We start from the raw sequence: 14,653 nt of genomic DNA, 5'->3' as shown, positions 1-14,653 counted from the left end.
CTATTGTGAAGCAAGGGAAGTAATCAAAACGGTCCATTTCTTCATACCTGAGGACAAGGTGCCTGACACATTGTTCATCCAACATTGCATTATGTTGCATTATGATTGGATACAAAAATAGGGCATTGCTCCAAAAGACATTAGGTTTGGTTAGATGGTGCGGCCTCACAGTTTAAGGCTGCTAGGCCATTCTAATTTGTTGCAAGATAGGCCAGACTGACAAGGGCGGAGATGAGTTGGTTCTTTTTTGGATTAGAGGGCATGGCAAGGGAAAGCATGATGGCGTTGGAGCCGTGGTAAAAGGAGCATTGAAACATAAGCAATTAAAGCCCAGTGGTCCCATACAAGACTTCTTCTCCGATAGAAAAGTAGCATATCCTTCAAAAGAAAGGAATGCAGTCATGTGTTTTGGGAGATTAAACTGAGAGATGTAAACATAGAGGTGAAGTGATATTGTGAGAGTCTTTCAAAGTGTCACTCCTCGCATGCATTTTGTGGTCACAACCCAATGGATCCAATTGTCCTAGCAACAAGATCATTGGCATGCTTATGTGAAGCATGCACTCATTCACAATGGAACCATTGCATTAACAAGGCCCATGTGTAGCCCTAGTCTTATTACACTATGGTACTACTACCTGGTGATGCTGACGTCAATGCAGACAAGGTGAATGGATATGATAATGCCATGTAGGAAGGCCTCTACGATGTGTAAAGTAGTGCTTTGTGTGTTGTTGACACTTTTGTAGTAAATCTAGATGTAACAACCAATGCTGGCGATGCATATTTTTATCTTATCAATTGCATTGCAGTAAAGAAGAAGGTAGAAAAGGGGTACATTGATGAATGGAAGAATGTGATCGATAAAGGTTCGGTATGTTGTGAAAGGGTTATACTACAAGCAACTAGATTCCTACTCCTTCAAACTAGCTGATAACAAGCAGCCTCTTGTCCACATACTTTCAAATCTTGTACGTTGCATCCAGATACCCATGGAGCATATGCCAAAAAGAAGGCAAATGTACACATTCGCCCATAAAGTTATGAAGCAATCTATAATAGCATACCATTTGGGATTTGATATGGACCTTGTTAGCATTGAAACTACTATTGATGCCTTGTTTGTGAGTTATCTACTTAGCAAGGTGCTAGTTAACAATGTATCTTTTATGTTAATCTTCTTCAACAATATGCTAGTGATCCATATGATAGTGTTAAAGTTAACAGTGTATGACAATGTTAGAAGTATTCTAGCTAACAATGTGTGACAATGTTTGATGTGTGCTAGTTTACAATGTTATCATACTTAAATCCTAGTGTATGATAGTCTTGGATGTGCTAGTTAATAGTTTGACACTATTTAATGTATGGTAGGTAGCAGCATTACATGTGCTAGTGCTAATAGACTTAAATGATTATTTTATGTTAGATTTCTTTAACAATATCTTAATGACCATAAAGCAGATATCCACAACTATAGAGTGTATGACAATCTTAGATGTGCTAGCTAACAGTCTGACACTATTTGATGTATGCTAGTTAGCAACGTTACATGTGCTACTTAATAGTGCTAACAGACTTAAATGATTCTTTTATGTTAATTTTCTATAACAGTATCTTAATGACCACAAAGCATATTTCCACAACTATAGATCAATATTACATGTTAATAGGGTCCTAATTAATAGTATGTGGTAGTTGAATTCTTGTGACAGATAAAGACTTGTCATAGTTTGTCAATATATGGCCCTTGAGGGAGCAATGTCAGTGCCCTTGTCAATATGGCCCTTGCTCCTAAAGGGGACCCTCAAGGGCCATATTGACAATAGAGCACTCACTACAGGTGCATGTGAGGCTATATGGCTCAGAAGACTATTGTGAGAAACAGATTACTTTGATGAGTTAAAGCCAACAACAATATACTGTGCTAATCAATCGGCCCAAGCATTGGCCAAGAATCTAGTATATCACTCTAGGACAAAGCACATTGATGTCAAAGGGCACTTCATCAGGGAAAGAGTGTTACTTAGTGACATCACACTGCAGCATTGTGATAGCAAAGAGAATGTTGTAGACATCTTTACCAAACCACTCGGTAAAGAGCTTTTCGAGAAACATCGACTAGCTCTTGGTTTGATGCAGAGGAAGGACATTCCCATTAAAGGGGTGTGATGGAATGTAATGTTCAGTCCTCCTTCTATTCCCCAGAATCATCATCTTGAGGGAAGGCCTACTTCATGATGTTGATCTTGAGGGAAGGTGTTGAGAGTTCACGCTCAACATCATGTGATCACGTGTGCATAACACCATCATGTGATCATATGTGCATAGCACGAACCCAATAGAGTGCTAGAAAGGAAAGGGTTAGATCCCCTAACCCTAAACCTAAATGGGTTTGTATATATTCTACATTTCCAACTAAATCTAGTGTGCAGTTAGTCATTTGTGGTGTGCTCTCTAGCTGTTCCCTCTCTCCTCATCTCCACTCTTCTCCTCTCCCCTCTTCATATTTTGTTAAGGATAGCCCAAAGTGGATCCCCATCAACAACCGAGAAGCGAATTCTATACATCTTCTACATACTTGGTTGCACCTCAGCATCGAGAGCTTGCACCAAACCACAATTCTTGATAGTGGTCGCCAGCTCCTATGATAATGGTCTTCACCACAACTCTCCTTTGAACACAAATACTTCCCACACGACCCGTTGGTGCGTTCTTAAAAGCTATACGCATAACACAAATTCTCTCCTCGATGCTCTGATCCCCCAGATGCAACTATCATGCCAGTAAGCTAGCATTCAAATGCCCTGAATAATTTGTCATGCAGGAATCACAAGGCTGAGGATGCCTTAGAACACCCCAGGATAGCCGAATGACTTTTAATTATACGTACTCCAAATTCTGGGCTACGTTAATAGAAAAGGAGCCCAATCTACTAATAACCCATTGATATACCAAGTCCTCAAAGTAGTGAAAATTATGGAGTCTTCGTTTTGATAGAAACCACCATGATGATATGTAACAATAGATAGAGATAGTACTGAGCGAAATATTGAGCAAATGTGACAAATCCGAGATACATGCAGTTAGCTTTGAACGCATGTATACTACAATTAATAGAACAAATATATACCATATCATTTCTCAATTGATCATTTTGTAGGTTATGACCATCATGAGGACTATCATGAACATTCTCATGTCATAGATGACTATGATGACGAGTTTGAGATCTCTGTATAAGGATTGTTAGGGATGAATTATTCCCTTTGCTGAAATAATATTAATGACTATTATTCTACTTTCTCTCTCAGCACCATCATCAAAGTATTGAAATGGGAAATCTTTCTACAATGATGGGCATGCATATGTAACTAATGGGGATTGAATATTTGTATTCTTTTCAATAGGACTTCATGCATTACATGTTGATAAACTGTTGAGAAACTATATAAGGGTCTCTGATGGATATATATATATATGAAAGGACATTGTAAAGCAATATGAACCCTCATTGGGGGATTCACTTTAATAAGTTGCTACCAAGAAATTACAATTTCATGTATTTTTCTTACCACAATAACTCAGTATCTTTGAAGGATTCATTTACCAATGCACTAAGTATAGCAAATCAGGATGGATGACATGGATAACAACTGCATGTCAGCATGGATGCCTGCAGCCACACATTAAATGGTTTTGGTTCTAACTTACCCTTTATGTGGATGGATGGAGGTGAGTTGGCACGCTTCTCATCTAGATTTGTAGTCCATTAATACTTTCGAATATTGCAATGGAGCAATAACTACTATTGGAGTGGGAAGAACTCTTCTATATATATCCTATAGCATTGATTATACATCTGCTTACAGCCTCTAGTTCCAAAATTTTTGATCAGTAAGCCCATTTTTGTATGAACTCATAATAGTTATGGGTATCTTTTTGACAAATTAACTACACAGTCCCCATGATGTAGGATTTTAAAATGAATACAAATCCCTTGATTACATAGTTCTATATCTGTCTATGTGATGGAGTTAGACTAGGAAGGAAAACTAGATTTGGGATGACTGTTGTATACCTTCCTAAGAATATAGATTTGTTCAAGATACCAAGAATATTCTATTTTCAGCAATGATAGTTTTGTTATACATACTTTTAGTATAGTCAGAAGTGTATGGGATGGAAAAAAGAAGATTTGGGTTGTATATTATTGGTATTTGTCATACTTAGATAGGTGTGAATATCTAATTTGAAAAACTTATACTATCATTTGAATGCATAAGAAAGGGCTCCCTAATGGAATGAGATGAAGGACTCTGATTGTTTCAATGTTTTTGGATTATGATGAAGTGAGAATAAGTAGAGTTATAGGATGAACACACACTAGTGTAGCCATTTTGGGATAAGGAAAATCTTTGGACTAATGGTTATACTTGGCTTTGAATAACAAACATATTTGCGGCATAAAGATTTGATTGCCCTTGGGTATGTGGACCCATTGCCTGCCCCATCACTTGGATGCTAGGCCATAATGACAATGCTAAATAGAAGAGTCCATGGAAGGATTATAGCCCTAGATATGCAGGAAATAAAGGAACACCCTAAGACAAATAAGTTACTGGTAATGCAACTTTCCATCAATGATTGGTGCATAATTATGGTAATCAGAAAGGGAAACATAGATAAATTTATGGAGATTATTAATCAGTTGTCTTTGCCTTTGGATCAATTAATGGAGGAAGATAATGTAGCATTATTGGAGTTTGCTAAAAAGTCCCCTGAGACAATGAGGAACCTTTTGTGTATTCAAAATTTCCCCCACCTAATGGGCCTTTGTCCCCTGAAAGTTTGGGTTGAAGTGGTTTTCTCTACTAGAGGGATCTTCATCTAGTACTGCACACCATAGCTTTTGTGATATGGGAGGGCTTTCAGAAGATATTAAAAAGATGATATTCTCTAATCAAATTATGTCTACAACAATTACACCAAAGAAGAGTTCTACACACACATATACCAATCCCTTTTTCCCCCCACGGGTATTAGAAGCTGAACTGTTGGCTTATGATAATAAAGTTTGGGAAATGCATGACATGATTTTACTAGCACCTTTTGCACCAGATATGTGGTTATTTCTAGTTGATCTTGTGGAGACATCAAAGACACTAAAAGTAGAAGCAAAATGGCAAGCACAGAACTTTAATATCAGCATCACACACAACCATCCCCTATCAAATTTATGTCTGATGTCAGTGTTTGCTATAGGTAGATGCCCCTCCCCAGTGGGCATTTTTGGGAGGTATAAGAGCTGCATTTCAGAAATAGAGAGGAGGATGCCTAAGTATTTGAATGACATCTTCAATGTGGGTCGCCCTTAAATATAGAATGTAGATACTTGGAGGAAAAGATTGATTGTAGGGCTCAACCATTATGGTTTGATCATAGGATTTGGTACATGCATGTTACACAATTTGCCAGCATTTTTTCCAAACACGCCACTAAAAGCAGCTTTCAATTCTTTCCTTTTGTTTATGAAGGCTAGTGATATGGTAATTTTTTGCAAGGCATCCCTCACATTTCATTATATGAGGGAGTTAGTCTTAATAGCGAGAAGAATCCACTTGCTCCATTACTTCCCCAACCTTCACCAGGAGTGATGTCATATGGGGAGCTTATGCTATGATCCCCTGAAACTTTACCTTCCAGAGCTTATGGTTTCAGAGCAAGGGGAAGGGTAGTAGGGTACATCGAATATACGAGAGGACGTGGATGCACCCCCTATTATTCGTCGGCCAAGGGGTCAATACTCTAGTAAGATGATTAAATGGCAACCCCCTTCAGAAGGTTCATTCATTTGGATAGTCCAGAATCACAGGTACGACCATCGAAGATCTTGAGGGGTGGTAAGATCATGTCATACACAGATACAAAAAGTAAGAACCTTCGTGTTCGACATCTACAAATATGCATGTGAATATGTGTTGAGAAAGGCTATTGTGGAGAGGGTAGGGGGAGTGAGGCATGTGGGGAGAGAGAGAGAGAGAGAGGGAGAAAGAGAGAGAGAGAGGGGGGGAGAGAGAGAGAGAGAGAGAGAAAGGTGTGTGTGTGTGTGTGTGTGTGTGTGTGTGTGTGTGAGAGAGAGAGAGAGAGAGAGAGAGAGAGAGAGAGAGAGAGAGAGAAAGAGAGAGTCCCAATCATATATTGTGGCATTTTCTTCTCAATCTCCAAATCGTTAAAGATGTGCTCAATGCGTGTCACTTCCTTGGGGCAACTTGAATCACATACCACCGTTTTACATCCAAGTGATTTGATTGAAAAATAACCCACCAACAAATTTTATTATAGGTCCCATTAATAATCTATGATTCTATGATAGTAACTATCCCAGTAATAAAGCTTCCTCTAGTCCTATAAAAAAATGTACCTATTCATAATGGAGAGGTAGAAAGAATGTATCCAAAAGGACATCCCAAAATTTTATGAAGTCAATGAAAACTCCATTTAACTTTACAAACAACTTTGAACCATTTGAGATGAATAAAAATGCATTCAATTATTGAGAACTCACATCATGATGTCTTATATTGCACTCACTTTCATGATATCTTGTATGGTTTTAGCATAATGCAAGTAAATTAAAATTTTCAAAAATCACACAAAGGAGAATCTAATTCTCCATTGTAGCAAAAATTGAAAGGAGGGAGTGCTGACAAATAAAGTATAAAGAGGCAAATGCATAGGATAAGATGTGTATACAAAAAGTATAAAAATATTTGAAATGGTTTGAATCCTTTAATTTAGTTCAATCTCAAGAACTAAGACACTTTTCTCGACCAAAGTAAACAGATTGTGTCATGTAGCATAATATTTAAATAACATACGTCATAGAGTAATCGAATATGAGAAGATATGGAATTTCCATAGGTAGAAGTGGTGTAGGGTAATTGTCTGATCAAACAGGCCTTGATATCCTTGATTCTTCATGTTACAAATGAGAAATCCATTGTTGCAAGAGAGAAATCCTTGATTCAAACTTGATTGATCTTCACGCTGCAGGTGAAAAATCCATTGCTAGGTGATCTATTTGAGCAAGCTATTCTTATCTTGATTTGTAGAGTAGTGCCGAGCTAGTAGCACAAAGATCCTAGGATTGATGCTTAATAGCATACTCATAGCATAGCAAGAAAATAGTAGAAATAGTTCAAGTGACATCTATTGAATTTGTTGATGAGCCATCTTTTTCCTCCATGGCTTAAATTGCTTCTATGGATGACAGTGATAAAAATATCACTCACAAACCATCCCACCCCTATCAGACCCCGATATTTGTCATACATTCAATACAAATACACTGAATTCTGTATAGCTCACATTGAATATAAATGTGTGTATGGTGAAAGTTGCAGAAGGAAGCTCTTAAAGACAAAGAGAAAGGGTGGTTTGAAAGGGAAAAAAGGCTTGGGCAACATGAGATATGAAGGAATTAAAACTTGGGGAAGGAGTTGGAGTGGAAGAACCCAAAATGCAAGGATTATTGTTATCAAGAGATTGTGGAGAAACAAGTTCAAGAGATCGAATCAAGTGAAAACTAGCTTTTAATCAAAAATTTTGTCACTTCTTGCCTTTAGCGATCAATCTTGCTTTTAGAATAGTTTTGACAAAGACCCTTTAAATTGTATTAAATGATAGCATTTTATCATAGATGCAAAGTATTATTGATTCTACATTTAGAGCAACATAATTGTTAGATCTTAAGAGGGAAAATGGAATGCCGAGGAATAGAAATAAATTTTAGGATGGAAGGAAAAGAGAATACTATAGAGAGAAGATTAAAACACCTAGATGAAATGATTTCTAAGATAATGATTTACTTCATTTAAGGTGGGTAGTGATATTGTACCTTTAGACATGTGCTTTTACCTCTTATTGTACAACGTGGCTTAAAAGCATCTTTTCATAAAAAATGTCTAGGAGAACCCAAGGCTCAAGGAAATTAAAGAGAAGGTATTATTATACTAAGCTTTCGATCTCTTCAACTTTTCATATTCCCACGATCATTTATCAACTCATTTACATTGAATTCTTGGAGCTTACATTGAATATAAATTACACTAAATTCTTGGGAACTCACATTGAATAACATTTTCCTTGTGTGGTATAATAATGTTTCTTATTGAAACAAGGTCAAAACAAGGATTTTTTATGGTATAATAAAGTTTCTTATTGAAAAACTTATGTAACACTTAGATGAGGTTGAGCTAGAGTGGGGTATGTGTAGGATGGAAGGTGCAGAAGGGAACTCTTAAAGAGAAAGAGAGGGATGGTAATTCAAAAGGGAGAAACGGCTTGGGAAACATGAGATATGAAGGAACTCAAAACTTGGGGAAGGAGTTGAAGTGGGAGTGGGAGAAGTTGAAATGCAAGGATGATTGGTATCAATAGATTGTGGAGAAACAAGTTAAAGAGATCTATATCCAAAAACCAAGAAAAAACTAGCTTTTTAATTGAAGATTTTGTCACTTCTTGCCTTTAATGATCATTATTACTTTTAGAAAAGTTTTGACAAATACCTTTTAAATTGTATTAAATGCTGGGTATCACTCGTAAATTTGTGAGTGTAACATGTGGGCTCAACAAAAGATATTTTTAAAATGCTTTTTTTACACATCTTTCACAAATAGAAGGGTATGATATAAAGGGGTATTTAGATATTGAATAGAAAAAGGGTGTGTTTTATTCATAATAAATTTACATACTGGGGGTTTACAAATATTCCTTGAACATAGATTATACATAGGGTTTATACATAGTGACCCTCCTAAGACTAAATGATAGCATTTTATCATAGATGCAAACTCTTATTGACTCGAAATTTTGAGCAACATCATTGTTAGATCCAAGAGGGAAAAGGGAATGCCTAGGGGTAGAAAGAAACGCTAGAATGGGAGGGAGAAAGAAAATGAGAATACTATAGAGAGAGAAGATTTAAAGTCACCTAGATGGAGTAATTTCTAAGTTAATGATTTGCTTCATTTAAGATGGTAGTCATATTTTAGCTTTAGATATTTGCTTTTTATCTCTTGTTGTAGCTTATGGCTTAAAAGCACCTTTTCATGAAAAACATCTAGGAAGTTCTTGCACTTGAATAAAGACGCAAGGCTCAAGCAGAAATATAAATGAAAGTATCATTGGACTAAGCTTTCCATCCCTTCATTTTTTAACGTTCCCTCAATCATTTATCAATATATTTGCATCTCATTTTTCAGCTATGATGTATTGAGTATAGAGTAAAGATAGTAGGGCTCTATAGGAACAAGGACGAAAGTTACTCTAGGTGACAATCTATTAGGTGACCTTTAAAAAATGGGACCCCATTTACAATTTAGTGCATTTCATGCCTTGAAAATAGAGAGAAAATTGATTGCACAAGTGTACTTGCTAAATTAATTGGACTATTCTTATGATGGTTTGTTTTCATGGATTTGGATGTGCATTAATATGAGACACTTGGCATTTAAGGATTATTATTAAAGCTATGTGTGTGTGTGTGTGTGAGAGAGAGAGAGAGAGAGAGAGAGAGAGTTTTCCACTAAAAAAGTAACTCTGTGTGTGTGTGTGTGTGTGTGTGTGTGTGAGAGAGAGAGAGAGAGAGAGAGAGAGAGAGAGAGAAAGAAATTTAAGGGATGAAAATATGAAGTGAAACTTGCACCAAGCATAAAAAAGACAAAAAATAAACCTCAAAATTACGAATTTTCCCTTTGGGAGGGAAATTATCACTTCACTAAAGCCTACCTTCACAGTGCAAGGCCAAAAACAAAAAAACCTAATCGAGTTTAAATAGCTTGTATATTACATGAGATAAGCCTAGGAATGAAAAGAAGAGTGAGAAGTGCTTGTGAGTCCTAGTATCCTTGTAAGGTGGGTGCTTTTGGATGCAAAGAAGGAAGCACATGATTTGCGATGAGCTATTAAAAGGCAACTTTAGCCTTAGAAGGCACTTCGAGACTCACATAGATTTACATTTAAAAAGAATTACACGTGCAAATTCAAAAAGGAGAATCCAATTCTCCACTAGAGTAAGTGACCTCTAAGGAGGGAATGCTAACACAAAGAAAGCAAATGCACAGGATAAGGTAACGAAAAGAGAGTTTGAATAGCTTTGGAATGATTTGAATGCTTTAATTTAGTTCAATCTCAAAACCTAAGGACGCTTTTGTCCAAAGTAAACAGATTTTTGTGTCATGCACCCTAATGTGTAGACATTGAACCTAATGCAACAATCGAGTATGAGTAGAATAGGAGTTTCCATAGGTAGAAGTAGTGTAAATGGGTAAGGCTGTGATGAAAAGGGTATTGATATACTTGATTCTTCATGCTGCAGGTGAGAAATTCTTGATTCTTCATGCTGCAGGAGAGAAATCCTTGATTCTTCATGCTCCAGGAGAGATATCCATTGCTGCAGGTGAGAAATCCTTGATTTTTCATGCTGCAGGTGATGAGAAATCCATTGCTAGGTGATCTGTTTGAGCGAGCTGTACTGTCTGATCAGAGTATCCCTTCTCTGATTTGTAAGTGTAGTGCCGAGCTAGCAGTACAAAGGTCCCAAGATTGATGCCTAACAGCACAGCGAGAAGCCAGTAGAAGTAGTCCAGACGGCATCTGTTGAGATTGTTGACTAGCCAGCTCTTGCCTCCATGGCTTGAGGTGCTTCTGTGGATAACTGTGATCAGAAAACTGCTCACAAACCATCCCACCCCGATATTTGTCGTGTAGATCGCTGTCCCAATGCTCTTCATGCTGTTGGGCGCTTGATCGTAGAAGAATTCTAGCAAGGCTATGCCCGCGAACGTCTCAGCTACTCCCATTAGAACGTATTGTGGCATTAACCAGAATATGGACATCGGTAACGGCAACCCACTGTCAACTAGCCCGTACTCTCTCGCTGTCTTCAGTCGCTTTATTTCAATTCCTGCTGCAATGATCATCACGAAGATTTGGACAAACATCCCAATGCCCAGGCGTTGCAAGATGGTGATGCCTCGATCGATGCCCGTGAAGCGACGGACGAACGGTACCAGCACTCTGTCGTAGAGCGGGACCAGAATAATCATACTTAAAGTGACGAAGGAACCGAGAGAAGCTGGAGGTATGTGAAAACTTTGTCCGATCTTTGTGTCCAAAGTGGTGCCTTGTTTGACGAAGAATGTGGATACAAGGGATAGCACTGACATGAACAGAAGACTTCCTATCCAAATGGGCATCATTCCAAGTACTAGTTTAGTCTCCTCGACCTGCGTGACAGTACAAAGCCTCCAAGGACCTTCAGATGCTTGTTTCTCGTCGGTTTGCTTCCTAATTGCTGCTCTATCTAGAAATCTGACAAGCGGAGATAGAAAAATGGAAGTCAGAATTTGCTATGTGGATATCAACCGAACAAATTTTCTTGAAGATTTAAACTCTGCGCTTTAAACATGTCTAAGCCCGGCCGTTTCAGAAGCAGCCGACGAAAGTAGAGGACAATATGTAAGTTGCAACGAGAAGAGTCACAGCGCCGCACCTGAATCTGGAAGTATGCGGTAGCCGCGTTTGCCCGCAACTCTCATATTGCTTTAGTTCAAGCTCATACAGAGTGGTCTCGTCAGCTAGAACAGATTGATGCCGCTTGCGAGCTGCCGCAACGAACACCTGAGCTATTCTTGAGAATGGATTTCCAGTACTTGGGCGCTTGTGACGGTAAAAAGGGGTGCCCGCAAGGAAGATCAAGACGGAGATGATCAACGCCAAAGTAGGAACGCCATAACCCCATCCCCACCCCACATTATCTTGGATATACACCAGCGCCGACATGCCAAACAGAGTACCAAAGCAGATGCTGAAATACCACCAGTTGAAAAAGGAGTTCTTCTGCAGCCTCTCCTTGGGGTCGGAATCCTCGAACTGGTCGGCGCCAAAAGCCGAGACGTTGGGCTTGGTGCCACCGGTGCCGACGCAGAGGAGGTAGAGAGAGAAGTAGAAGAATCCGAGTTGGATGGAGGACGCGTGGGGGCATGAGGGCGAGTGGGGGAGGCAAGCGGGAGGTTTGAGGGAGGGCAGAGAGACGGCGAGAGTGAGGCAGGACATACCCTGGTGAAAAAATTGACTGGATGAAATCGAAGGATGCGTGAAAAGATTGAAAAAAATGGCGATGATATTCAAGCTGGTGAGCAGGAGGAGGAGGAGAGGCGTACCAAGATGTAGACGAGGGAGAAGACAGTAAACGTCCAGAATCGGCCGAGGTGAGCGTCTGCAATCCAAGCTCCGACAACGGGGGTGATCCAAATGGAGGCAGCCCAGTTGCTAACATTGGTGGAGGAAGCGACCGTGCCCTGGTGGAGCTCCGAGGTGAGGTAGACCACGAGATTTGAAGCTATGGCGTAGAAAGACATCCTCTCGCAGGCTTCGAATGCTGCACGCTCCAAACATGTTGGTCAATTCCATCAAATCTCACGAAATGCTGCACAAAATACGTAGAGATCATCTTCAACGTCAAGATGATTCGATAAAACGACGAATCATGTGAAGCTAATTCATCATCGTCGTGATTTCATCTTCACGATCGTTAGCTGAATGAAATCGTGGAACTAATTATCAGCCGCACGTTCCTCGTCTACCTATCAACAATTGAATTAGATCGGCGAATGGGCATTCTATTCACGATCACTAGCTGAATGAAATCAGCCGGACATTCGTCCCCTACCGATCAACAATATAATCAGATGTTTCTTTCGTGATTTGAGGTCGTTCGTCGTCTACCGAGAACAATTGAATCCATCGTTCATTCATGATGTGAGCTTAAGGTTAGAATTGAACAAATGATAATTGATCAATCATGAAAGCAGTTTCTTACCCACTAGAAAGCCGCACGCTCTCCACCTGCCTGTTGCATTTTTGTTCACGGGTCGCCCCCTCAGATCCACCGGTTCTTCCACCATCATCGTCGCGGCCATCTTCGCCAGCTACAACCAACCCGCTCAGCTGATTGACGCTGGTTCTTACCTGCTAGGCCACAATTTGAGGAGTTGCTTCTCAAGCCTTCTTCTACGCATCTGCTGCGCAATCATAAGAAACTCCAGCCCAAAATACGTGTTCGGTCCCCTCCCTTTGCGTGACCATTATATTCATCCCTATGCTGTGCAAAAAGCAGCTCTACCTAGCATCAACAAGGCTGTTATCACATTTCCGGTACTTAATCCAAGAAAAATGTAGCCTATAAAGACGTTTTCTAAGCTTCTATCCAGTCTCTTTGTGTGACAGTTAACCAGGCCCTTGCTCTTGACGCTGCAACTGATCTAATTAAGCACCACCACAAGTCAAAAGCGTGCTGCTGCTATGACCCCAAGGGCATCGATGATCGAGCCTCCACTGTCTTTGTCTGACCGTCCACCAACTCGGAGCAGCTTTTAGCAGAACAGGCAGCAGTTGCTGCTGTTCTCGATTCACGGCACTCGTACAAAATACAGACGTGAACTCACGACAAAGAGGGTGGACGGAGAGCTCTATGGCATGGTCTTTTCGTGTAGTGCCTTTCAGTATAAGGCGCATCAACCGTAGTAAGCTAAGTCACAATAATCAAGTAGCAAATATGCATCTGAGAACAACAGAGGGGATGAAAATTTTAAATAACTTGCTGCTTACTGCTACTATTACCTTGCTACGTCTCCAGAATCATGGCGGTTGTGCTACAACAGATACAGATAGGTCGGAGGAGCAACTGAGAGGGAGGCCTAGCGCTAGGCAAAGGAAGCTACGGCTACTACACTTGCTAGAATTGGAAGAAACTACCATTAACTTTAACAGTTGTTCAGTTCGTGGGAGAGAGGCTCTAAACAAGGACTAATTCTCGAATGGTGAAGTTCATGGGAAGGAGGTCTATATAGATAGAAATGTGGGAACCATGAGGCTGAGGCAGATTGGGCCAGAGAATCAAAAGGGAAGATATGCAGGTGGTGGTGGAGATGTAACAAAGGAGTGATAGGGTAACAAGCAAATCAACTTGTACAAAGGCTGCAAAAAGAGGATCCCACTACTATTACATCTTGAAAGAGCACCCCCCCCCCACACACACATGTAAAGTGGATCTTGATATTAACTTGGAAAAGGGTACACACATTTGGACTATCCACAATTTCTCTTGAAGGTCTGAACGCGGTTGAAGGTATTGCAACTGAGCATTTGACCATCAATGTTTCTGTTGCAAAATTAGAATTCAAACGTTTTGCACACGTGGGTTGTCACTGTTAATCAAGAATTGGTAAGGCAATCACCATTAGCCTTAGAAATGGTTGAGAACGTAAATTTCTTGAGATGGCAACAAATGATTCAACAGTGGGTTGATCTCAACAATCATTTTCGACCACACCCACACCCTTGACACACGAGAAATGGCGCCCCCACACAACAAGACAAAGCACCCATAGACGCGCGCACAGACGCGTTTCATGAACTAAATAAAAAACTTACGGGCGCGTCTATTTTCGCGTCTGGAGACCCGCGTCTAATTGCGCGTCTATATATCAGACACACGCGCGTATAGACGCGCAGTTAGACGCATAAATAGACGCGCTTATAAACGCGTTTATAGACGCACATATAGATGCAAGTCGAATAGACAGAC

At 39.7% G+C, this 14,653-nt stretch overlaps 1 protein-coding gene across 4 annotated transcripts; it reads right to left on the bottom strand.

Annotated features, from left to right (window-relative positions):
* Positions 1 to 10,154: 10,154 nt before the first annotated feature.
* Positions 10,155 to 13,887, bottom strand: LOC147898314 (protein NRT1/ PTR FAMILY 5.1-like). Of its 4 annotated transcripts, none has more exons than XM_087379922.1 (5): positions 13,687 to 13,887; positions 12,887 to 13,189; positions 12,228 to 12,445; positions 11,558 to 12,123; positions 10,155 to 11,376 (listed from the first exon to the last, which is right to left on the bottom strand). In XM_087379922.1, exons 2-5 carry the CDS (start codon positions 12,984 to 12,986, stop codon positions 10,482 to 10,484), a joined length of 1,779 nt encoding a protein of 592 aa, XP_087236048.1. In that variant the 5' UTR covers positions 12,987 to 13,189; positions 13,687 to 13,887; the 3' UTR covers positions 10,155 to 10,481. The 4 variants fall into 4 exon arrangements, with proteins under 4 accessions (XP_087236048.1, XP_087236049.1, XP_087236050.1 ...); XM_087379923.1 differs by having other exon boundaries at positions 12,887 to 13,168; XM_087379924.1 differs by having other exon boundaries at positions 12,887 to 13,035.
* Positions 13,888 to 14,653: the final 766 nt, after the last annotated feature.

This window comes from Dipteris shenzhenensis, chromosome 9, assembly GCF_047967505.1.
Source record: "Dipteris shenzhenensis isolate YYH24624 ecotype China chromosome 9, Dip_SZ_1.0, whole genome shotgun sequence".
Lineage (NCBI taxonomy): Eukaryota > Viridiplantae > Streptophyta > Polypodiopsida > Gleicheniales > Dipteridaceae > Dipteris > Dipteris shenzhenensis.
The sequence above is the reverse complement of the archived record's forward strand: the minus strand, read 5'-3'. Positions and strand labels throughout refer to the sequence as shown.

Excerpts from the sequence above, each read along its gene's own strand:
- LOC147898314 (XM_087379922.1), bottom strand. The coding sequence starts at position 12,986 with ATGGCCGCGACGATGATGGTGGAAGAACCGGTGGATCTGAGGGGGCGA. Across the intron at positions 12,124-12,227 it reads TCTCCCTCGTCTACATCTTG|GGTATGTCCTGCCTCACTCT; the intron begins GTACGCCTCTCC and ends TTTTTTCACCAG. Across the intron at positions 11,377-11,557 it reads CCGCATACTTCCAGATTCAG|ATTTCTAGATAGAGCAGCAA; the intron begins GTGCGGCGCTGT and ends TCCGCTTGTCAG.